Source organism: Ursus arctos, unplaced genomic scaffold, assembly GCF_023065955.2.
Source record: "Ursus arctos isolate Adak ecotype North America unplaced genomic scaffold, UrsArc2.0 scaffold_3, whole genome shotgun sequence".
Taxonomy (NCBI): domain Eukaryota; kingdom Metazoa; phylum Chordata; class Mammalia; order Carnivora; family Ursidae; genus Ursus; species Ursus arctos.
Genome location: NW_026622985.1, coordinates 84466564 through 84493420, shown reverse-complemented (window position 1 = coordinate 84493420; position 26857 = coordinate 84466564). Strand labels below are relative to the sequence as shown.

Sequence of the window (26857 nt, the reverse complement as noted above, 5' to 3'; positions counted from 1 at the left end):
TGACAGAATGTACTCTTATCCAGGGAGGCTCTGTTGTTGGGGCTCAAATTACTATTAGATGATGCACAAACCTCCATTTTTCCGGAGCAGAACTTACTCTCTTTTGGAAAAATAAATTCTCAGTGTACTGGGATATGGTATTCATCTGAGATATTTAAAATATTAAACTCTAGGAAGAGCATCTTGCTCTCGCCCTCATCTTGCCACACTCGTTCCACACTGGGACAATTATTTCAGCCTGGGCAGAGGAGACACGTCCCGCTGGCTCTAGGGCAAGCCAGGCTGGCAGCAGGATGGGTTGCCCTATCTATGGCCAAATTTCTAGACAGGCTCTCTATCTTTTCTTTAAAAAAAAAAAAAAATCCCCCTCCTTTTGTCCGAGCTTCACATAGAACAGAAGGATGCCAATATTAGGATGCAGGTTAATCAGCCTTCGAGATTTCTACATCAAAAATTCTGGATATCTTGTAAGCCAAGGGAAGAAAACAGGTACATTAGGTGGTCTAAGGTTGAAGTGTTGGAATCATTAGAAATAATCTTACATGTCTTAAAAAAAAAAAAATGCACTGCCAGGCTGGCTCAGTCGGTAGAACGTGCAACTCTTGATCTCGGGGCTGTGAGTTTGAGCCCCATCCTGGGTGTAGAGATTACTTAAAAATAGAATATTAAAAAAAATAATTTTACATGAGGTTTTCATAAATATCTCATTTATTTCAGCCAAGATCTCAAAAACAATAAACCAAATTATATCAGAAAGTATCAGCAAAAATTAGCCCTACTGTAGGAAATCTGCAAGATTCCGAAGTGACTGGTTTTGAGCGTAGCTTTGTGAGTAGAAGCACATCATTTGGCCAGGGGGTACCCTGGGAGTGAACATCTACATGCAGGACAAGGGAAGACTCCAACTCTAGGATCTCGAGCTGCATTAAGGTATGGTTACTGCTCGGGTTAGAAAATTCAGAGGTCGATTCCAGAGATGAAACTGTTAAAAGAATGGTCTGAGTGAGGTACAGCCTCACCAAAGGTTTAGAATTCTAGGAAGATCTGATCTCTGTATTCTAAAGAGTATCATTTGATTAAGCAACCAGACTAAAATCAAGGGCTACGGTAGACACCGTGAGTTGGTCAGAAATGGAAAGCATCCACGTTCCATGTCCTTATGCACCACAGATGTGGCTAGCTGTGAGCACGCCAGCTTCAGCTCTTCTTCCCAGCCATTTCCATCACCAGGGCAGGAAGAGTTCTACAGTAAGGACCAAATGAAGACCAAGCAGTAGCAAGGGTTTTAGAATTAGTTTTCTTCTATTGCCATTTACCATAAAACGGATACAAATAGATTAATCTGCCAATGGAAAAACCATGAAACAGATAAATAGCCACAATTTTTCCCCATGACTTTATCACTGAAATAGAGGTCACCTGCCTCGAAATAAAGCCAAGAGTTTAAAGAAATGAGGACTTACGTACCCATGACATTTAAAAATATGATCTGGAAAACAGTGTCATTGAGACTGAGAAGTAATCACATCTGCCCATGGCCTACCCAAGCTGCTCTGTGTTACACACTATAATCGTTTGCTCTCAGCTGATGAAAAATACATGGACATGACAAGCCCCAATGTACCATATTTTCCCTGCTCATGTGAATAAAATTACATGCACTATATTCTACCTTCCCCCCGGAACCCCAATGTTCAATCTGTAGAGAATTGGGAGTGTCCATGCAACGCTTTGGGTGTTACAGGAAGATTTTGAGCCAAAGACTAGTTCAGAGACCTTTACCAAATGTTTATCACTTATATGGAGATGCTTTGGGGACATTCATTTTCAGTCACAGACCTTTATTTTTAAACCAATTTTAAGTACCCAAAGATTGAACTTCAACAGAATAAAACAAAAGGAGAACACCAACAGCTAGGGCTGTCTCCATGCTGCTAATTCTAGCAGCCAAAGGGGAATCCTACCAAATGTCAAAAGAAAGGATGTCTCTGGACTAGAGACAAGGCAAAGGGCCTTATTGTTTGTTGTTGGCTTTCTTGGAGAAACCCATCTATGATTTTCCCCATTTAATGGGCCTCTGGTTTTAACTAGCAAAGCATCCCTTTTCCTAGAGGAGAAGACTAGTAATAAATACTTAAGTAGAGTATATTATCTAATATACCTTACTATCATCCCAGAAAGTCTTAGTAAATATGAAAGTGAACTACTTACTAGAATAAGTAGTGCCTGTCAATAGTGACTCAATAATGATTTATTGAATGATGAATACCTTTAACTTCACCTCTACTTGTTACTCTCCTGTCTTAGATACTTAGGACATTGATTAAGCCCCGCTGTTACCAATTAGCCCCACAAATGACTAATTCAAACAGGACTAGCAGGAGAGTTCATTCATAAGACATGACAAAGTACTCAGGCATCCTAAAGCCTTTATCTGGGCAACATCAGTTACCTAGTTACCTATATAAACTCTACCCCATAGCCCAGTTCTGGAAAAATCAGGGGGAAAAAAAAAGAAAGGGAGAGAGATCAGCACCCATTAAACACTGCATGCCACTTCTTTTGCAGCTGTTCCTAGCCAGCAAATGGGAAAGCCTTCATTTTTCAGCTCGTTTTTTCACTTTTCCTTGATCATCTATTTTCTTAATGGCGGCTTGGATAGCTTCTTGGTCGCCCAGGAACTGGTGGGGCCCAACAGCACGTAGGTTCTCATCCAGTTCCAGGAGAATGGGGACTCCAGTGGGAAGAGTAATGTTGATAATGTCTTCATCGGAGATACCTGTAGATCAGGAGAGGAAACGACAAGACATTGAAGACAACGTAAGAGGAAGTTCTGTTCAGTTGTGTAACTGCATGGTTTTTGTTTTTTTTTTTTTAAGATTTTATTTATTTATTTACTTATTTATTTGAGAGAGAGAGAGTGATCAGAGTGAAAGAGGGAGAGGATCTCAAGCAGACTCCACACTGAGCACAGAGCCTGATGCAGGGCTCGATCCCAGGACCCTGAGATCACGACCTGAGCTGAAATCAAGAGTTGGATGCTTAACCAACTGAGCTACCCAGGTGCCCCACTGCACATTTATTGAGTCCCATCTTAGCTGCATGCCTGGAACCATACCAGATATTGGGAGGGATTCTAGCCTTAGTTCCTGGAAGGAAAAAACTTCCCAGAAATTAAAGAAAAAAAAAAAAAAACCTTAGAGATTTGCATCACATCAAATTGTAGGACAGCAGATACCCTTTGGGGCAACCTGTTGTTCCTTCATGTTTCCTATCTAAATCTTTTATGTGAACCTTCATGGTAGCATTAATCATAACAGTCAGAAAGTGGAAGCAGCCTAAATGTCCCTCAAGTGATGACCCTTCATAAATTAACTATGGTGGCTCCTGTGGTAGCTGTTGTATAGCTATACCGTGGAATAGTATTTGGTAATGAAAAAGAATTGAGTGCTGATACATGCTAAACATTGATGAACCTTGAAAATGTCATGCTGATGAAAGAAGCCAGTCACCATGGACTACATGTTGGATGACTGCATTTATATAGGAAAATCTAGAGTGACACAAAGAGATTAGTGGTTGCCTAGGGCTAGAGGGAATGGGGAAAGTGGGAAGTGACAGCTAGGTATAGGGTTACTTTTGGGAATAATGAAATTGTTCAAAAATTGACTGTGGTGATAGATGGGCAATTCTGTACACATACTAAAACCACTGAACTATACTCTTTAAATGGGTGAACTGTATATTACGTAAATTATAACTCAATAGAGCTGTTAAAAAATACAAAACAGATCCAGAGAGGTTAAATAAAACTTCTCAAATCATAAGACTGTTAAGGCAATAAAATTGGCCCTGTGCTTTTTATTCCCAAATCCCAGGACTTCAACCCTGTCCGTCTGTCCAAGGCTATTTCCATGGCAGACTAGGGAGAGAGGAGAATGTTTGTGTCTATGCTGTGCCCTTGTGAAGGGCTGGGTACTAACTAAGCAGTAGCATCTAGTGTTCTCCTGTTTTCAGGACTGGTAAAGGGCATGAACAGATTCATCTGAGCTCTTTGAAACAGCTAATGCACTGAGATCATGATGGGCCAGGTTTAGGGGTTGTGGTCTGTGACCTTAGAAAAGAGTTCCAGGTCTTTGGCAAGGGGCTAGAGCACACATGGGACTTCTCTTGTTTGACCATGGCCCCAGATCTAACCAGATCTTGACAGGTCCTCTCTTTAGTAGCACCACTCTCAAGCTCATGCCTCTATGGCTTAGATAACAACTCACTTTTCTGTGGGACTGAATCAAAGAGCCAACTAAAAAAAAGCCATGCGAAGTAGAATATTTCACCTACAAAGGAAGGAGAGCTCAACAGAAATAGAAACATTTCCAATAAATAAATTAAAGTTGACATTCCACTTTAATGACTACTCAAACCATTCACATGGCAGACTAATTACTTACAGATATTTAAAATACCTAGACTGGTTAATAATCAGTCAATGAGACTTAAAAGACTGAAATTTTAAAATAGCAAATTAGGAAAAACCACAGTGAGGCTATTACTCATTGCTCGATTTTGGCATAAGCCATTCTTCGTCCTGAGAAAGTTAAGCAAGCAGAGGTCCTAAGGCTAGAATAATGCATCTGCACTGAATTAAGCCAAACTGAATCAATACATTATGCAATACTGTATTATAAATTCATTAACTGGAACATCATATGAAGGTTAAAATGAGTGGACAAACAGCACATGCCCTGTCTGATAACTGGCTTAGATTTTTTATCTGGCATCCAAGAATGTATTGAAGGGAATCATCAGAGTCCTCACCCTGCAATGACCCCTCTCTGTCACTCCCCCTCCACAACCAACCCTTCTTAAACCCCCAACCATTGTCTTTAATTCTTTTTTTTTTTTTTTTTTTTTTTTTTTTTTTTTTTTAAGTAGGCTCCACGCCCAGCATGAAGCCCAATGCAGGGCTTGAACTCATGACCTGGAGATCGAGACTTGAGCTGAAGTCGAGTCAGACGCTTAGGTGACTGAGCCACCCAGGTGCCCCTGTCTTTAATCCTTGAACCTTCATGTAGGAGCATCTAGGAGTTCACGGCAATCAGTCTCAATGGTTGGGACACTTCAAGTAAGAAATAATGAAAGTTTATGGTAAGTCAAAGGGGTAACTCAATGCCAGTTATGGGGAGAAATTCAAACAACTTCATTTTCTGCATACAGGATTAACTTCAGGAAGTCAAATCTGCACCCATGAGCCCCACCCCCCAAGTCATTACAGCAGGAATGGGAACCACAGCCATTATTAAGATCACTGTACATATACTACAGCACTCACACGTGACCTTCTAGTAGAGGTGGCTGTGCCAATGCTTAATTCTCCTACCAGGATTACAAACTCCTTGAGAGCAGGGACCATGTCTCATCCATCCCTGTGTCACCTATGATCTTAGAACAGTGCCTTAGCCGCTGTGAGAATTTAGTAAATGGTTTGTTCACATGGAAAGAACCCTATTACGTGTTGGCTGCCAGGATCCAGAAATCATTTAGCTATATGATCCACTATTACAACTGTATGTATTATATGCATCTATTTCTGACATATACATATAAGCAATAAGGAAGAAAACATTAAGTAAAAGCTCTAATGCATAAAGCCTATACATGAAAGCACTCTGAAGACTTTTGCCAGAGGTATGGTATTGGCCAAATTTCAGAAAGAGATCAAAATGGAGACATAAGCTCCTCGAAAGTAAAGATTTTGTGTGTCCAATTCTAGAAGCTGTACTCTGTACCAAGAACAGTACCTTAATCAACAGGCCCTCAGCACATAGCTGCAATGAATAAATCTGAACTCTCTGGGCTTTCCAATTACATCTAGTCTTGTACTCTTGAAACCTTGTTGAAAGATTGTTTCCTTTATGACCTTACCAAGAAAAGAAGAGAGTTGAGAAGGCTCTTAGCCTTGAAGAAAAGGTTGTTTATATTTAGTACTAATAAACAATTCAAATTAAGTTTGTCCTCCATATATTTTCTTTGATTTCCTCCAAAGGGTTTGCTTACTATCTTTGAATCTTGGGAAACAGGAGAGAAAATATCCAGGGAGACAGATCTGTCACAGGACGAGAACAAACCCCAAATCTGCAGTGCATATTTTTGGAATCTAGGAAAAGAGGGAAACCACTTCAATCCGTTCATTGGACCGTGAGGTGCCACCCAGGCCCCACGTACATTTCCCAGGCAAGTAAGTCACAATTCAAACCCCGCTGATGGGCGATTCATGGGGAGAGGTCTGTATTCTATTGTGAAAATTAGAGCTGACACAAGAGACTCTCAATGCCATAGATGATCTACCTATCTTTAATTAGAATTCCTTAAGGTTTGGATGCTATTATGTGCAACTTAAAGATAGGCTGGGGAGCAATTGGAAAGGGGTTATTTGAATATTGTAACATGATGATAGGATCACAGCCTCTAATTTAGACTAAGGCAGAGGGCAGAATCCATTCCACACTGAATTTTGTAGTTAAAACAGCCCACAACTTTAAAAAGTAACGATTTTTATTAATCATGGATACTTCTAATAAGAGAAAGCTTAACCGTACCACCGGACAAGCATTTGCTTCACCAGAGAGAGGCCCAAATTTGCAGCTTCTGAAAATATCACACTAAAATGCCAAAGGTGATGCACTTCTCAGCCCCTGCCCCCACAGCTGGCCTCAGCTGACCTGCCCTCCCTGGTTCTCTAATTTCGCCTCAAGGCTTCTCTGCCTGGCCACGTGTGCAGCTGCACACAATTCTTCAGGGATCGAGCCTGTTGTTCATGAGTCTCCTGCATGCCACTCTGATTCCAAACTTGAAACTGCCTAGGCCTGTGCTTGAACCCAGACTAAACAATCCGCTTCCGCTGGCAAGATGCAGACTACATCCAACGCTCCAGTTCAGTCCCTGGCTTTTCCTTCAGTGTGGGCCAGCAGGAAACAAACAGGAAGTGACTATGCCAACCACAGAGAAAGAAACACACGCCTGTCTGGAACGCTACAGAACAGGATGCTCTTAGATACTAAGCCTGCATTAGGAGCTTTCATACGGTGCTGCTCTGGGAGAAGCGGGTCTGAATGCTTTGGCATTATTGGCACATTATCTGGACTTATTAGCACAGCACTGATAATCATTTATGCTGCTAAAAACAGGTAAAGCCGTCCCTTAGGTAGGCATTTTCTTACTATATAATAGCTCCAGGTCTGTCTGAAGTCTTCTTTCTTCTGAAAGTATTAAGAGCTACTCTCAAGTTAAAGGTAATGCAATCCCCCCCAATGATCTACAATTGAAAAGCAGAGATATTAAATAAAAAATTGACAGGGTAGAGGCCGTCCTGATCAGGCAAGAAGCGTATCCTGGGTGCTGACACGTGAGTCCTGGGTTTGCAATTCCTATACAAGAGTGCTGCCTCGCTCTGAATCAGTAACACTTGTCTCACTGTCTGTTTGTTCTCCTGTGTTGACCTACTCTTGGACTGGCTGGTTGTGAGAAGGAAAAAAAAGTCACATAGAGGACCCCATGACAACTAGAGAATTCGGTGGCAAGTGAGGAGAAATCATTCTGGGACAGAAAAACCTTTACGAGAGGAGCTCACAGCCTCCAAGCACAAAGTTTCGTGGTCCCGCAGCTTATAGATAATTCATGAAGATGGGGTTTGACTGGCGACTCCCTACGCTGTCCATGGTCTGGGTGCTGAGTAAAGACGGCACCAGTTGCTCCCGAGAAGGCATAGCAGTGCCTCCAGGTTAGTTTTCAAAGGCAAAGGTGGGTGTATGTAGCAACCTTCCTTTAATTCTACCATTGGACAATCAAACTAGTCTATTATTTTGTGCAACAAAAGGCATGGTCCCCCCATTAGGGCAAAGGTCATTTCATTGGATAAAACCAAGACTTTTAAAATTGAGGTGTAATTTACAGACAGTAAAATTTACCCTTTTGAGCATACAGAATAGTTCTTTGAACCCCCCAAATTTCCTTGTACCCCTTTGCAGCCTACCCTTCCTCCACTGATCTGTTTTCTGACTCAATAGTATTGCCTTTTCCTGAACGGCAAATAAATAGTCATACAATGCCTAGTTTGTTTGTTGCTTAAAAAAATAAATAACAGCAAGTCATTTTCTCACAGTTGTGGAGATATAAAGGTCTGAGGTGCTCTCCTTGGTTTGTAAATGGCTGCCATCTCCCTGAGTCTTTACATGGTCTTCCCTCTGGGTCTGTGTCCTGATCCCTTAGGAGGACACCGATCCTGTTGGATTAGGGGCCATCCTAATGGCCTCATTTCACCTTAATTACCTCTTTAAAGGCCCTATGTCCAAATGGGCCATATTCTGAACTACTGAGAGCTAAGACTTCAACGGGAATGTGCAATATATAGCTTTTATAATTCGGTGTCTTTCACGTAGCATAAAACAGCTGAGATGCACGCAGGATGTTAGGGTGTATTAGTAGTCTGCTCCTTTTTATTAAAGCAGTTTCTTTAAGCAAAATAGCTTAGTGACCAATGATTGGTCAAATGAAATAAAAAATATGACCTAGATACACTAAACAGCAGAGCAAAACGCAGGGTTGAAACACAGCTTTCCAGCCAGTTCAGAGCCTTGCACTAGTTCCTATATTAAACAGGATATGATGTAAAATGCCTAGAACCACACTAAGCACGTAGCATGCACTCAAAATAAGGCCACCTTGTATAGCTGTACCGGGGAACAGCACACACAAACCACAATGTTAGGGTGACAGCAATAATAATTGCAGACTCAGTTAGTTGCATCAAATTAACTTTTAATGGTTTACCTGCCAAAGATACTTCTTGACTCAGCTTCTTAAGACACAGTATTCCAAACAAAAAATAGATCAAGGGAAGGGCTACTTTTCAGAAAAAAATTTAAAACAAAAAAGCCCAGGTGGTAATCATGTGTGGAGACTCAGTGAACTGGGTTTGGGTGGAGTTCACGACTCCAACTAATTATCATGATCATGGCTAAGTCATCTGAGGTCTGTCTGGGTTTCATTTTCCCTCAACAGCACCTGTCTTCTTTTTCACAAATGGAAGAAGTGTCAGTCATGACTTGACTGCTTATAGGGTAAAGTCGTAGCACCAAATAGCTGAGAAACAAAATAATGTCTCAAGAACTAACACTCTTCATTGTCGAGGTATATACAATGTAGAGTAGATGTGGAACACTAGTACACTTTTAGGTAAAAAGATCGTAAGGCACTTCGAGATTTCAGGGTAAACCAATACTCTAAGTAGTTATTTAACGGGGTCATCACCCTTCCTATCCCAAGTTCTAGTCTTTAAACAACAAAGTATTTTCATGGTATGATGGTATGCTGTCATTGGATTCTATCAGCTACCACACTCCTCCCCAGGAGGAAGTAACAGCTTTAAGTCTGTCAAACAATTGAGGACAATACTGGGAAACATCGCCCAGTTCCTTGAAAGATCCTGTTTATAGAGGAGAATTTTATATAAACATATCAGAAAGCATGACTAGGAATCAGATAAATCTATAGCCACAAGCATTCTTACTTTTGTAATCAATGCAAAGAATTCAGCAATTTTTATGTTTACACAAAGTATGGAATCTGGTCACAGCCATTTCAAGGATTCATTCTTAGTACTAGTGAAGGCTAACGTCTTTATAGTAAGGTGACCATATAATTTATCATTCAAGTGGGCACTTCTGAAAGTGAAAGGAGAGGCTATTAATAATTGTACTGGGACAACAGGTATTAATCAGAAAATGGCTAATGGTGATATGTCTAGTCATGTAACTTTACAGTAAGAATAAATTGGCAACTAAGATGGTAAGTTTTATGATATATTTTAACACACCGAACATATATAATCACAAATAAATTGCAAGTAGTTCTTACCACCAGATGAAAATCTATATTTCCCCCCCTAAAGTAGGGGAGATTCACCTAATATTTTGGAGTCTTAAAAAGTTAACATCCAAATTCAAAGGAATGTTTTCTTTTAGGTTGGGAATTTATCAAGTACTACATAAAGCCCTCTAACTTGAGCTCCTGAAGGTCAGACATGCGAGGTAAGAGGATCTTGTTGGTATTCCTATTCTGTTGACCATACACATCCAGAATAAATTTTTAAAAACCTAAAATCTCATTAACAGAAATGACATGAAAGAAATAACACACTATTTCTTCTGATCTTGGGAAAGTCACTTTTCTTAATTCTTGGAGCTGTGACATAGAATACCTCCATCTTATTTTTCAGTATACACCGTAAAAGAAATCTCTTAGTGGAGATTGGTATTTAGAGAACTCCTAAAATAAGACATGATAACTAATTTATCAAGTGATCCTAAAATCTAGTTTAGTCCATTTCACGCACGTGAAATAATTTCTTCCATGTTAGGCGTGGAAGTCATTATAGGAAATCACAGCGACATCAAAGAGCTCCATGAATCTTAACAACAGCACCACCAGGGGGTACTACAGGCCAAAAAGGAACGAAGTTTTCTCCTACCCAGGATGGGTGAGCCAAGATTACATACCACCTTCATGTCGTCTACAGACAGATCCCATTCTTCCCATCCACTCCATTTGTTTCCCCACCCGTGGGCTTGTGTCAATGGCATATTCTGGATTTTTTGCCATTTTTCCCCCTGAATGTCTGCCATCCTCCCTCGTCACCAACCCTCCTGTTTCCAGCCCGTCTCCCTCATCTACACCTCCCTTGTCCTCGGCTGCAGACATCAGCCAACTCCACACCTTTTCCACTTTCACATATTTCTAACTCGAATCTCCTTGTACCATTTACCTCTTCCAGCATGAACACCACTGTTTTAAATTAATTTTCTCCCAAAATAAACCCATTTTGTCTAAGGCCTGTTTATATTGATAGGGATAGGAATTATAATTTAAGGTTACTTCAATTTCAATAAGCTCTGAAAGGTGATTTAGTTCTATACATAAAGCCTGAGGACTAATGTCTGCTAATTTCTCAGGAATCCCTAATAAATCCATTTCTGCCCTAGCAAAGTTGTATTTTATTTTATTTTTTCCTTATTCTGTACTCCACATCCAAGCATGTCCACTTTCATAGCATTTCCCTGTTTTTTTCTAGGCCAGTGGCAAATCCTTTCATCTTTCAATCCCATCGATTAAACTATTTTTGCAGCTTTAATTAGGTAATTCACATACCATACCATTTACCCACATAAAGTGTACAGGTCAATGACTTTTAGTATATTCAGACTTGTGTGACCATCGTCACAATCAATTTTAGCACATTTTCAGCACCCCCAACAAGAAAGCCTGTACCTAACTGCAGTCACTCCTCATGCCACACCCCTACCACCTCCACCCCAGGCCTCGGAAAGAATCTGTTTTCTGTCGCTAAAGATTTGGCCATGCAGACATTTCACTTAAGTAGAATCATACAATATATGCTCCTTTGTGACTGGCTTCTTTCAGTTAACAACAATTTCAAAGTTCATCCATGTTGTAGAAAATAAGACTATTCCATTCATTTTCATCGCCAAATAATATTATATTGTATGGATATACCAAACTTAATTTATCCAGTCACTAGGTGATAGGCATCTGGGATGCCCTCATGTTTTGGCTCTTATGAATACTGCTGCTATGAAGGTTTGTGTACAAGTTTTCGTATGGACATACGTTTTCATTTCTCTTAAGTACTGTTATGGGTTGAACTGCATCCCTCCAAAAAGATACGCTGAAGTCCTAACCTGAGTGTGTGACCTTGTTTAAATGGAAATAGGGTCTTTAGCAAGGTAACCAAGTTAAGAGGAGGTCTTCGGCCCTACTGTAATATTGTGTTCTTACAAGAAAGGAAAATTTGGGCAAGGAAGAGAAAGACACATGGGGAAAACACCAAGTGAAGACTGAGGGCTGCAAAGATGCATCTACAAGCCAGGGAATGCCAAGGATTTCCAAGGAACAAGAAGCTAGAAGAGGCAAGAAAGGATTCCCGCCTCGAGCCTCTAGAGAGAATATGACCCTGCCAACACTTTAATTTAGCACTCCCAGCCCCCAGAACTGTGAGAAAACTAGTATCTGTTGTTTTAAGCGATGCAGTGATCGGTACTTTGTCACAGTAGCGCTAGGAAATGAATACGGGTAAATACCTGCGCGTAGACTTGGTGGATCATATGGTAACTGCAGGTTTAATCTACTGAGAAGCTGCCAGATTGTTTTCCACAGCAGCTATACCAAATGATTGTTTTTTAAATCATTAGTGGTTTCAAAACCTCCTTCGAACACAGAAAGTATGCTTTCTATGGGTAACCTCGTCCTCCACAGGCAGTTCGGCCTCCACCCTCACCATGGTGACAGTCTTCTTCTCCACCATCTGTAAACTTTCCTATTCCCTTCAAAAAAAGAACAGTAAGAAACCGCGAGGTCACCAACGCACTAGAGAAGGAGGTACGTAAGATGAGCTGTGGCTGGGGATGCAGAATAATCTTAAAGACATCTCAACCTGAAGACAGTTGAAGAATAGATGGTATTAAACAGCAAGAAATCGTTTTTAAAGGGAGGATTTCCTAGCTAAGACAGGAGAGAAAAGAGGATCCTGAAGGAGATGATGGCATTTTCTTTAGGGAAGGGAGCTTGGCCACAAAGAGACCTAAGTCCTGTCTTTGGAAAAAAGGAACTGGTATCGTGGGACAGTATACATCTTTTTGCAGAAACTCTGAAATTCTCGATTTCAGTTTGTTGTTGTCCTAAGAGAAGGCTCAACTCTTCAAACAATAAAGTACTATAGTCCAATAACGATGAAGTTATTTATCATTTAATCCAGCATCTGACTATTCTGAAAGAGGAAGAATAGAACCCTTTATATAGTTGAGTAAATAAGATATGTACACAAACATACACCAACAGATTGAGCGCCATGTCTAGCCAATAACATTTTTAATAGCCAATAAAGTCTGTAGAGTTTAGATCTCTGCACGACTAATGGACGCAGGTATAGGAGTAATGATTTGGCTCCTGGCCATGTTACATAAAAATCAGGGATAAAAACACATGCTAAAAAGTTTACAATAAAATCTCATAAAGATCACTTTGTTTTGTTACCAATAACCTATTTTCACTTGTTTCATATACAATGTCAACCTTTTCATTTTTCACAGCCTCTTAGAGAAAAGTAAAGCAGAACGGGAAGGGAATGTTGGAGAAATGCATTCTAGTGCCATGGGCTAACTGCTGAGAGTAGTAAAGACCGGAAAACAGCCGACGGAGCAGATCACTCAAAATGCACAACTGCCTGGGATTCCTTAGTGGAGGGAGAAAGGGGAAGGAGAGACCCCCCCAAAGGCATCACAGGGCCATCACTAATGCCCAAACTGGTGAGCTTGAGTTCTCAAGAGTTCATTTAGTTCACATCACTTAAGAGGAAGATAACAATATTGTACATTTCAGAATACGTTTAGAATATAACATCAAGTAGTTAAAATAAAATGGAGGCAACCAATTATCCCCAATAAGCCATCCTTTCATTTTCTGTCCCCCCAATTTTCTCCAATCAATGACTCAGCCTGGTCTGGAAAGAGAGGACTGGAACAAAGGAATTGTTCCAGAAGGCCAGGTCTGCAACACTGGGACAACTGTCCAAAGTTGGAAGAGCATGGGCAAAACCGAAGTCTAGATCATTTTATTTACCTGGAAAGACTCGAATAAATAAATTGACTTTGCACACCATTTCTATAGAAATGTATACCCTTCCTAGCCTCCCTTACCCTTTCTACAACGAAAGCCACATAATCTTTTAGATCAAGGGTTATCAAAGTGGAGAAGCCCAAGCAGTAGTATGGGCATTACCACAAAACATCTTAGAAATGCAAATTCTCCGGCTACACCTCAGGCCTACAAATTCAGAAACTCCAAGGCTGGGGCCAGCAATCTGTAGTAGACCACACTCTCCCTCCAGGTAATTCTGACGCTTGCTAAAGTTTTAGGATCACTGCTGTGTATAATATGAATGTAAAAGGCACAGGGTTTTTGATTTATAGAACAAAATGATTCTTAAAGGACTAAAGTGGCAAAAAGGAATAGGAAAGAAAGTCGATCATGTCAGTTGTGTATTGTTAGCTCAGAAATCAAGTCTTTTCTAGATTAAGGCCCAAGTATAACACTTAGCAACCTCTAGGAAGTAGTAGCATAAAGATGGTACCTTCCAGATGCTTCAGGAGAGCCCTACTGCTATTTCCATGAGCGGATATCAGTACGGTTTTGCCACTTAATACTTCAGGAGCAATCCTTTCGTTCCAAAAGGGCAGGAGTCTCTCCAGAACATCCTTTAAGCTTTCAGATCGGGGCAACTGATCCACAGGTACGTCGCACACTTTATACCTCCGGTCGTTGTAGATTTCATGGTAGAAAGGGTGAGATTCCTCAATGGGTGGTGGGGTCACATTGTAGCTTCTTCTCCAGAGCCTCACTTGTTCTTCACCATGATTCAAAGCCATCTGCTCCCTGTTGAGGCCGATCAAAGCTCCGTAGTGACGTTCATTTAGACGCCAGGAGCTTTCCACCGGAACCCACTCCTGCCCCAGCTCTTCCAGGATCAGCCAGGCTGTGTGGATGGACCGATTAAGGATTGATGTGAATACGAGGTCAAACTCCACGTTTAGTGCTTTGAGTTGCTTTCCACAGTTCCGAGCTTCCTCCATTCCTTCACTGTTAAGTTTCTGATCCACCCAGCTACAAAAACGATTCTCTTTATTCCAAGCGCCCTCTCCATGTCTTAACATAATCAGTTTGTACTTGGACATCCTGACGGCTGATCTTCCCTGGCACTTTCAGATGGGCCAATATTCAGTGACAGCAATACATCTAGAAAGAGAAGGAACAAAAAAGAATATTGTTATATTCTTTATTCAACTGACTCCTGGGAATGGAAGCACAACTTTACAACAGTCAGTGTCTAAACTAAACTGGAGTCATTCCATTGACCAGATTTGAGATCAAGACATCAGACACCTTATACACTGTGGCAAATACAGGCATATTCTACAAATAATTTTCTGACGGCTGGACAGTATGTTAATGGTATGAGGTAAACTAACAGAACACGTCATTCTAATGGCATGCTGCATTTCTGCCAGATAAAAAGGCAGTCCGTGCTTACAGAAGAGAGGATTTAATGGAATGAGTTATAGATGTCTAAAAGGATGACTAGTAGCTGGGAACTCCCAGCTCCTAGCAGCTGACAACTCCCAGCTCCTAGCAGCTGACTCCGGGTTGAAGGCATCCTCCTCACTTTGTTTTTCCTCTGGTGAAAAAAGAAATATTTACCAGTCTCACTTTATTATAGAAGTTAAACATGTTCATTCAATGGCCCACCACATTTCTCTGGTATGTAAATCACTAACTGGGGGCAGCGAGCGCTTCAGTACCATAGGCTCTACGACCTCTATGAAAATCTAAGGTTCAACATTCAAATACCACTAAAAGTGATTTAACACTGAACCGGGTAATCACCAAAATAATCTCACCTGCCTCAAGATAGAGCTTTCGGCAGGCGTCAATCCATATGCCACACAAGCTATCAAATGCAAGCAGCTAGGAGGTGCTGCCTGTGGGAACAGATTAGCAGGAGCAGGTCGGCAGGAGTGAGAGGAAGCACACTGATAAGAAGGTCCTGTCTCCTCCTCCCCGATCCTTAAACTGTCCTACACAAACCAGCCACATCTCAGCAGGAGAAGAATCTGGAAGAGTGGGACAGACAACCTGAAAGTGTTTCTGAACTCCCTAAATTAAGCCGCTGGCCCAAAGGTCTGCTGGGCCCACTCTGTGGCCTGGAGAATCTGCTATCCTGGCTGCCTAAGGCTGCCTCCACTCTCCTTGCAGCGGACATACTTACGCTGACAAATGCCACTCACTTTCCTTGCCCAGTGCTCTCCATTTCCACCCCAGGGGTTTTCACACTGGGGTGTAAAAATGATAGGAACATCAGGGCCTGGTCCTCTGCCATTCTTGGCAAGTCCCATTCACTGGAGATTTTCTGTCCCACTTAACCTGTGATTCACCCACAGTTACATAACAATCAGTGACAAAGTTAACTGGAAGCTAGGTATCTCGTTTCTTCCTTTCTTTAGTAATTCCTAGAGATTCTGAAGGGAAGAAAGCCTTTAAAATAAGGCTTTGTCTTATTTCAGGCGAGGGGAAACCCAGGAGGACCTGAGTGAGGAAGCAGACTGAGGTAGTCTGCAAGTAGGTGAAAGATGAGGGTGGTTAGGTTTAGGGCTTAGGATGAGCGAGAGTGAAGCCTCTACCCTCCCTCAGCGATCCTTCGGGGTGGCAGAAGAACAGAGAACAGGATGAAAGACACCTGGGCAGCGTTTTGCTGCGTGATTATTGGTGCCCAGATGCAGAATAGCCACGAAGCTAACGAAGCTCGAGCTTCAGGCTCCTTCGCTTGGACAAGATCCTTCTAAGGCACAGGGAGAAACCAAATAATGAATGCCCGTGTGCATGCGTGTGTGTCGGTGTGTGTGTGCCTGTGTGTGTGTATGTGTGTGAGTGCGTGTGCATGCACGTATGCATGTGTGTGCTTAATTTGCAAAAGAAAGACATTTTTGTATTTTTTGTTAAAGAGCCCCAATTCACCAAGTGGTAGAAGCTTCCAACCAATCAAAAACTAGATCCACCCCCTTGTAACATTTATTGTTTTGTTTTTTTGCTGCTGGTGGAGGAGGGGGATGGAGAAAAGAGAAGCCAACTCAACCCTTACTTTGTCTTGTTAAGCAGGAAGCCTCCTTATGTTAATGAAGCTATTTTCCCTTCAAATGGAAAATGGTATGATGGACAAGTTCTGTAGGCAGAAGCACTTCTCCATGGTCTTTGATTATGAACTATATCAAGGGAACAAAATCTAGAGAGAGAGCAATAACATCATGAACACCCAGATACTTACTGCCACACTTGGCAATACTTTCATCTGCTCTATTTGCTTACTTTGTTTAAGAAATAAAACAATTTCTCTGTTTCCAGGCCCACCCCCTCCAAATACATATACTGGAGCAGAGAAACAGTACTACAGCCAGGAAGACTACACAAATACACACCCTTCCCTCCCTCTGGCGTACAGGGGTGAATACAGGATAAGGTCCTAGACTAGTGCATCTATCTTGGGTAAACAAAGTTACTTCCTTCTCTCCTCCTTGCTGCTATCAACTCATTTCCTACTTAATTAACTGCTGAATATTTGCAGAGGAGCTGTTGAGGTTTGCAATCTTCAAGATTTTAATCACCATGGCCACTGGTATACCAAGTGTTTCCCAACAAACACACAGCAGTGCAGTCAGTCTCATTCAAAGTTTCAGGCTGGGGCTGCAAACTCACATGTCCTGGGGCCAGAGAGAGGGGAAGAGCAGTGACGCTTAGGCACAGGGGTGATGGGAACCATGAAGAACTGTGGGGACCGCGCATGCTTCTCTGATGGACGCGACTCTCATGTAAATGGACAGAACTTTTGTATAACCTGGTCTCACTGAACTAAGGGTCCCATTCTTAGAACTTTTCTGGAGAACAAACGGAAGATGGGACTCCTCAATGCAGGCACTGGAGAGAATGTAAGACTTCGAAGCAGGCCACAGAGAACCTATGAACTCGTTTTTGTCTTCAGGGTAAAAAAATGTCTTCTTTAAAAAACATAAAAATGGTCATTTCAGCTCCTAAAAGTTCATATAAAACTAAAAAGAGTAGTGACTACTTAGCTCTCCCATTTCTCTGTGAGGCTGAGGAACTGGGGTTCCTGGATCTTCCAATTTTCAAAAACACCAGAAATGCACATTTTTTTAGGTGACATCTGATATTAATACTGGTGACTAATTAAAATACATTTGAAAAATGTGAGCTAAACGAAATCTGTTTGGAGGCTAGATTGAGTCTAACAAGTGAACCGTGACTTACAAAGAAATTTCCTCCAGGCCACAGATGAAGGAAGAGGCCACCGTACCCAGGGAGATGGTCGGACCCCCAACCTCCAGGTTCCAATCCCAGCTTTCCTCTGCTTTGTCCAACACCCTCTCACCTCCACATGTGCTGGCCTTCTTGTCCCTGACCTTCCTTTGCCAAACCCTTGGCCAGCGCCCTGCAGAGCCCCAGCTCTGTAATCAAACTTCCACTCAACTTTGGACTCTTCCCGGAATGCTTCTGCCAGCTCTGAGCTTTAACCCAGATGAAAATGAACTGAAAGCAAAACTACCTCTCTCAGGTGTCTGCTTCTCCCTTTCATCGGGGGTGTCCGTGCCTCGGATCCTGGGGCATGGGCAGGTGATGGGTACGGGCCTGACCAAATGTCTCCACCCCCACCATCTTTTGGGGGAGGGGAGAAGCTTGGCTTCTGAGAGTCTAGCTATATTCAAATGTAGGTCTTGTGCCCTCACTGATTAGCAGTAAATGTCCTGAAAAGTGAGCGCCCTATTTAAAATCCTCAATCACTTCCTGTTGGTCTTAGGATCTTTAATGTGACCTGCGAGGCTTTGCTTTTATTTCCTCGAGCATGCCGTGTTCTTTCTTGCTTCAGGACCTCTGCACACACTGTACCCTACCCAGAACCCTTTCCCACCTATCCCTTCTCCTCCACTGCCACTTTGGTTCCACCCAGCTTTAGGTAACCCCTAGTTCTCCTTTAGATCAGCTGTGTCCAATCAAAATATACTGTAAGCCACAGATGTAATTTTAGATTTTTTAAAAGCCATATTAAAACGGGAAAATAAATAAATAAAATTAATTTTAATAATATATTTTACTTAACCTTACAGGTTCACAATATTATTCTAACCTATGATCTATATAAAATTCTTCATAGGGTATTTTACATTCTTTTTTTCACAGTAAGTCTTTGAAACCTGATGTGTATTTTAGACTTAAACCACAGCTCAACTTGGACCAGCTGCATTTCAAAAGCTCATGTGACCAGTGGCTACCATGTTGATTGGAACAGCTTTAGAGCTGAGTTTAAAGGTTATTTCCTCTAGGCCAGCGGTTCTTAAACTTGAACATACATCAGACTCACCAAGAGAAGTGGTTACAACAGAGAGCTGGGCCTCACTTCCAAGGCCTGACCAAGTACCTCTGGGGTGGGCCTGAGAATCTGAGAATCTGGATTTCTAACAGTCTCCCAGCTGATGCCGAGATACTGCTGGTTTGAGACCACCTCGGCTCTAGGCCGACTTCTCTGCCCTTCCTTCTCACCCACGGGGAAGTGGTCAGTCCTGCTTGGTCTACAATCTAGAAGCACCCCACTCTAAAACATTGGGTACAGTTACGATGGGTCTCTTGTACGGATTACTTGTTCAGCACCTCTGTGCCCTGCTAGACCATCAGCTGCATCACGGCAGGCCTCACTCACCGCCCGATCTCTAAAACCTAGCGTGACATTTGACACACGCTAGGTACTTAGTAGGAAGGTGTGTTGACTGAATTGAAGTCAGTTCAACAGAAGTGATTACATTGTGCTAATGAGCTGAAGGCTTAACAGTTTGAGTGGTAACTGCCAAAGTAAAAACACTCAGGTGGCAGGCCTGAGGGGTTAGGAAGCCTTAATTCAAGAATCGCAGTGTATTTAATGGCAAAGCCAGAGCCAATCACGATCACACATTACACTTCTGTATCCTTCATGGTTTAGCATATTTACAAACGGCCATAATTTCCACAGAGAAAAGAGAGACTCCGATTGACAACATTACACTATAGATTAACTAACTCGAATCTAAATAAAAACTTGAAACAAAAAAAAAAACAAAAAACAAGCAAACAAACAAACAAAATACATAGAGCCACTAAGCAGCAAAATGGAACGGCAATCCACACCTGCCTCCGATACCTGTGCTCTTTCTCCTCACCTTGGAGACTTCAGAGTCTGGGTTTGAGTATCAAGGCTCACTTGGCTTCACTTCACAGGAGCATCTCCAGTCACAACCTGTCTTTCCAAACCCAGGCAGTCATTTCATAAAATGCATACAAACAAGGTGAGTATAAAAGAGGGCACAGCTTATGACTGCTCTGGAGAAAAACCTCAAGGCACAAAGTCAAGTGGGCAATTTACAAAGAGGTACCACACTACCAATATACACACCCCACCCACAAATTAAAAACTTTTTTTTTTTAACCAAGCTTTGCTTTTTGTGTTGTTTTTGGTAAAGTTCACCATTCTGGAGTCGGTTCTCAAGATTCCTCATTTATCCCTTGGCAAGGGTTACCAGCACCTGAATTAAGCACTAATTTTAGTCAATGATTTACTTCATACCAAAGAGGGCCACGCAGGTCACTGAATTAACATACCCCAGGGTTTCTTCCTTTTTTTTTTTTTTAAAGATGCATTTATTTATTTGAAAGAGCGAGAGAGAGAGAGAGAGAGAGAGAGAGAGACAGCATGCTTGGCAGGGGAGAGCCAGAGGGAGAGAAGAGAATCTAGAACAGACTCCCCTGCTGAGCCATGGAGCCCGATGCAGGACTCAATCTCATAGCCCTGAGCTCAAAACCTGAACAGAAACCAAGAACTGGACCAACCAAGCCACCCAGGCACCCCAGGGTTTTGTCCTTTTTAAAGTATGGTATTGCTCAAAGAAAAAAATGATTAAACAAACATATCTTTTATATGACTCTGTGTCTCATCTTCTCACCTTTCCTCTTTGCTGTTCTCCCCTCCTGGCCATTACCTTTTTAGTCCTCTGACACCTAAACTTGGCCTTGACCACTCTACTGAAATGGTCTCTCAAAAGACTGCCCATTAGTTATTTCTCACTAAGCAAAGACCATCTTCTCTCAGGACTCACACCTCTTTGATCCCTCTGAAGCTGACTACCTCAAGAGAGGGGTTAGAATTATTCTAAGATTCTGATGCTGCGTTTCTCTCAGCTCTTCTATTGTTACATCTGGTCTTGGGTCTCCGAATTTTCCTACCCACCACCAACAGTACTATCTATGATGATGAAGACAGCATATGATGTCATCGCAGCCAATATTCATGGAGGACTCACCACGTATTTGGGACTATTTGACTCCTCAACCACCATTCTATGGAGAAGGTTCTATGATTACTCCCATTTTACAGATACAGAAACTTAGGAGGAAAGTTTGACTTGCCCAAGGTGACACAGATTGCAAATGTCGGGAGCTGGAGTTCAGTCTCAGGTAGGCTGGACCCCTAAGCCTATCCTTAGGCCTTGAAACACTCCGCTGCATCACCACATTGGCACCCAAGGCTCTGTTCTCAGTCCTTGGAAACTTTTCTCATTACTTTACTCACATTAAAATGGATTTATAAATTGACAGCCCCAAATATTCATCAGTCTCCCCCGTCTAGTCAATTAACTCATTCTTTAAACACGTGTTGCAAACCCCATTTGCAGGGCATAAAGGACTGTGAGTATCCAACACAGATTATGTATTCAAGGAACTGATGGGGGATGTGTGTGTATCACTAAAGCAGAAAGTAATCCACACCATGAGAAAGCACTTCTTCATTCATAAGGGAGATGAAAAAGGGGAGATTATTTCTGAGTAAGACTTCATGGACCTGGTACTATTTAAGCTGGATTTGGAAAGATGTTCAAGACTTAGATTTATAGAAAAAAGAAAAGGAATTCTAGCCTAAAGGAATAGTGAGTAGAGGCAAGGGAACAGGTGCATATGGAGAATGGTGAGCCATTCAAATTAGCTGGAGTATAGAAAGGGTGACCACATTTCCACGTTTGCCTAGAACAGTCTTGCCTTAGGACTGTTTCCCCAACATAATTATTACAGGGCCCCTTTCACACCTGAGTGTCCCATTTGGAAAATTATATGATCCCTATCCTAAGTATAGGGTATATTAAGGAAGTAGGAGGAGACAATCCCAGAAAGATAAGATTGAATAGTGGCCCCAGAAAGGCCTTGTGCCAAAGAATATAGGTTCTTCTATAAGCATTGGGCCATCACTAAAGGTTTAATAATGTGTATTTTAGGAAGATCAGGCAACACTTACAAACACAGAATGAAACGGGGAAAACACTGAATCTACGTGAGAGGCTTTTGCAATGATTCTGGTAATATATAATGAAGACCTGGACCAGTATAATGGCTGCTGAGATGGGATGAAGAAGATGGATATGAAAACACTACAGCTTAGCTGAGGTGTTGGTAATTTTTTCCTGTGAAATGCCAAATAGTAAATTTTGTAGGCTCTATAGTCTGTTACAATTGCTCAATTTGGCCATTGTAGGTGAAAGCCACAGACAGGACATAAATGAATAAATGAAGCTTTGTTCCAACAAACTTTATGTATGGACACTGAAATTAGAATTTCATATACTTTTCATGCCCAGGAAGTATTGTCATTCTTTGATTTATTTCAACTGGTAAAAAAAAAAAAAAAAACAACAAAAACGTAGAAACCATTCATAGCTTGTGGGCTGTACAAAAACAGGTAGTAGACCAGAAGGCCTTAGTTTGCCAAACCCTGGCTTAGCTGGATACCATACTCAGATCTACTAATCACATCAGCATTTTGAACCTTTAAGCATCCTGCCGTGGGATAATCTCAGAATTATTAAATCACCTGATTTTATTCTTGGCCAGAACTGCAAGTACCTTGAGTAATAGAATCCCATTCATAATTGTTTTTATTCCTCACAGAAGACAATACTGAACACATTCAAATCAGTCTGTTTACTTCTGCTTAATTGATTTAATAATGGGTTCAAGGTAAAATTATAGAGAAAAAGTATTCATGCTGTTAACCAGCTTCAAAAATATCTCATTTTGACATGCTTTACTTCTCTCAGACATCTTCTCCATAAATTGTCACAGTGCCTCACATGTCAGGAGAATGTACACTTGCTCGGGCATACAACCTGAGCAACTGGCTTCGCAGTAGAGACAGGTGATTCAAAGGAAACACACTATGCAGCTGACATATTTTCAAAAGCTTTTTGCTATGTCTATGTATAGAAATTCCATCTCAATTGCCTACAGAGCAAAAGATATTCTTTCCATAAATGCCACCCTAAAACTGAAATTCTGTTTTGTTTTGTTTTGTTTTTTTAGAATTAGCATCCTTTCGGCAAGGCAGGGCTAGAGAGACTAGGTGGGTAGGAGACTGGTGCAAGTACACAGCATTGCATTTACTGAGGTTACTTCTACAATATTTCCAGGACCTCTAGGTAGTTTCAACAAATGTAGCACTAGACGATCTTGCTGCTGCCTCCTACTCCTGCCCCTCATTAAACCGTGTACTTTCATACGCCTTGCCCGCGCCCCCCACTATAACTGAGGCTCATCCTGTGTTCCAAAATAATGCTCCTGAAACATTGCTGCCTCCCTTCCTTGGATGTCTGAAACATAATATCTAATACTATAGTATAACGACTCATGAACAGGCGAGGAAAATTATAGGATAAAGTCCAGTCTAAAAATAAAAACTTAGTTTTCTGCTTCTGAAAAGAGTAAGAAGGTGATCAATGATATAATGTTGAAGTAACATAAAATAAGGGATACAGAGCCAGAGTTGCTGTGATCAGCAACTTTCCCTTAAATATTAGATACACAAATGCTACCCTTCACCACTCAGAAGTTTTCCCTAGTGCAAATCTGCATTGCATGGCTTTGAACAACTCTTAATCTAACTCTAGAGGAATCTAATTCTATAAAAGACAAGTTGGCATATTCGAGGATAGGAAAAGAGAGGTTAATCATGTTTCGGATAAATTAAAAAAGGAACAGTTCTTAAGGGAAATGAAATCCAGAGCTCAGTTCCTTAGAGTCTTAACAAAATACGCTTTCCCCAAAATCAAGCTCAATATTAAAAGTTCAAACATGACTGTATCTAAAAGTACCTTGCGTTCCACCATCTATTACTTTCCCTAAAGCCTTACGGTAACTTTTCCATTTGAGCTCCAAGAGCACCTCTTTACCGGGAGCAAATGCTATCACTTCCTGGTGTTTTCCAGGCACCGTAACCCTGGTCATTCTCCAACTTTACCTCTACCAGCAGCCCCTACTGATCACTTGTTACATGGATAGCAAACCATAGCAGGTAGACCCCTATTCACAGGGAAGAGATCTATCTGGGTCATGAGATGAGTGTTTGCCCGGGGCATGTTGCTTGTTCCAGCCTGCGCGGCATCACTGATGAGCGCAACACCCACTCATGACACCTCCTTCCTACCTTTGGTTACTTATTCCCCCAGGATAATAGCTTTTGTCAACACAAACTATTGCTACCAAATCTCAGAAATTTGAAGTCAAGAAACATGGACATTAGTCCCAGCTCTGCTACTTTACTGACAGTGTGATATGGACCAAGTGATTCAAACGTTCTGGACCTCAGGTTCCTTAGCCATAAACACAGGGATAATTGCTGTTCTCAAGGGGCTATTAGGGAGACTAAGTGAGATTGTGCCTCTCACTGCCAAAGAGTGAGAGGTATTCTGGGTTGAATGGAGCAGACTAATGAAAACTCGCCCAGACCTCAGGCCCCTGAAAGTGATCCTACCTTGCTGAGGTATGTGCAGAAGTAAAAGCCAGGAATAAAGTAAAATGAGGTTGGGGGTAAAGAAAAAATGTTAAATTAGGTAGCAGAAGGAGAAATACAATCAAATGTTGTATGTGTTGAGGGAGTTGATGGTAAGACACAGCTCTAGAAGCATACCAAATATTAAGCAGTATCCTACAATCCAAATGCTTTAGTCAAGTGGCTAACGTTTACTCTACATTTTACAAAGTATTTTTCTTCAGTATCTGTGGCCAAATTTCTGTGAAAGAGTTTTAGTATTAAGTAATACTTTTGGTCTTATTTCTCCATGTAAACATTCTCTCACACCAGATTTCATTCCAAGGATGTTCGAGAGACCTGTTGGTTCAAATGTCCGTGTGTCCTCTGTTCTCTGAGCACCAGACCCACAAAAGTGAAGGCACAGCTGAATATAGATGTATCACTTATTACTTAAAATGAAATATGCCACTTAAACTCAACCAACCGTAGAAGGCAAAAGAGGAAGAGAGACTGGAAGATCTGCCCAAACACTAATAGTGTTTACCTCTGAGTGATGGGATAAAGGATGACATTTTCTGCCACATTATACTCTGTACAATAGTCATTCTGCACAATGACCAAATTTTCTACAGTGATCCATTGGGTTTGGTTTAAAAGGGGGTACAAAAGAACAAGTACTACCCTTTGTAGATGGGAACTTTTATTTGCTAACAGATTGGCCCAGAATTTACCACTATGAGATTTTTGCTTATGTACTTGTGGTGGAAAATGTCTAATCATCTTTATTTTAAAACAGACTTTTAACACAGGCATGGCCCTCAGAAATAATCTGCTGCAACATCCGCTTCTTTAAAGATGCAAAAATTAAGCCGGAGGGTTGAAATGATTTGTTTAAGATTACACAAATAGCAACAGCTTCAACACTAAAACCTAGGGGTCCTGACTTCCAATTCAGAGCTCTTTCCACTACACCATTCGCTTGAATTACACTTCTCCAAAGTCCACCACCATGGGGATGAAGGAGTGCACTTGTGATGAGCACCGGGTGATGCATGGAAGTGTTGAATCACTACATCGTACCCCTGAAACGAATATAACACTGCATGTTAACTAACTAGAATTAAAAATAAAAACTTTAAGTAAAAGAAAGTCCACCACCATATGAGAGGCATCCATAAGTGTGTGAGGCGCTACAGGAAAACAAAGATGGATAAAACCTAGTCCCGGGCCTCAAGGGAGAGAATTTTAAACCAAAGTACAAGCTGGCACGTGTTCTGCTTTCATAACAGAAGACTGTACTACCTCCTGGTGAAAGATTCCATTTGATCCCCCCCCCCCCCAAAAGTCTGCATTCGGTCAGTTCACATTCTGGTACCACTCACAAACTGTATAGCCTCCATAATCTGGAAGGGAGGTGGTAGGGGAAGAGGAGTATAAGTTAGCAAACAACTAATTATCCTTTAACTTTACTTTTTCAAAGCAACTGTGAACTTTACTTCCATTATGCATTTCTCTTGTCCTTGTCTAATAATACAGCCCCCATCCCTTTGAATGGAGGAGAAATATACTTCTTTTTTTTAATTTTTAGTGGTTCTAAGAACCTGTGATTTAGCTCCATTTGAGAGCTACGTGAAACCATTGCAGATATTCTCCTTACCGAGCACGCAGGTTTATTCTATCTACTTAGACTTCTAGGGCCAGGTCTGCCATCTCCCCAAACATAGCGGCGTGGCCCTGAAAACACCCCGAGCTTGCTGCCAGGACCCCTACTCTGCCACACTGTGCCTCATACGTCCAGGAGAGATGAGTTCATCACTCCCTCCAACTCCTGTTTATTCTTGCCGTCAAGACACCACGACCAAGGCGGAGTCCTCCTTTCAGCTGACAGATCTGTGCGTCCCAGGAAGGCTTATTCTGAGAAAGGGACCTGAGAGGGACCTGGGGAGTAAGTGAGGATAGGAGCTCGAGGGGTTTACGAGCGAGCGCCAGATTCCCTCCAAAGACGGAATCGGGGGAGTCAAGAACCGGCCTTCCTGCACTCCAAACTAAAACGCCAAGTCACTGAAAAACAGAAAGGTTCGCCACAGCAAAATTCTAAAACAAAACCACTCACCTGCAAAGAGGCCACCAGCAGCAGCAGCAGCAGCAGCACCAACCGCTCCTCAGAGCCGCCAAGCAGGCAGCTCCTCCTACAACTCATCACTGCCGCCGGCATCGACGCTCTTTTCTAGCTCTGGAGCCCGAAGGGGGAGGTCCCAGAGCTCTGCCTACTGGAGGATCTATCTGTCACTCATCTAAGGCCCCGCCCCACTCCCGGGGACAGGTCCGGGTCTTTCCGTTTCCCAA

General features: G+C 41.8%; 1 protein-coding gene across 1 annotated transcript; it reads right to left on the bottom strand.

Moving 5' to 3' along the window:
• Positions 1-690: 690 nt before the first annotated feature.
• On the bottom strand, positions 691-26776 carry BPGM (bisphosphoglycerate mutase). The gene is made up of 3 exons (XM_026511347.4): positions 26625-26776; positions 14201-14862; positions 691-2779 (listed from the first exon to the last, which is right to left on the bottom strand). Exons 2-3 carry the CDS (start codon positions 14799-14801, stop codon positions 2598-2600), a joined length of 783 nt encoding a protein of 260 aa, XP_026367132.1. The 5' UTR covers positions 14802-14862; positions 26625-26776; the 3' UTR covers positions 691-2597.
• Positions 26777-26857: the final 81 nt, after the last annotated feature.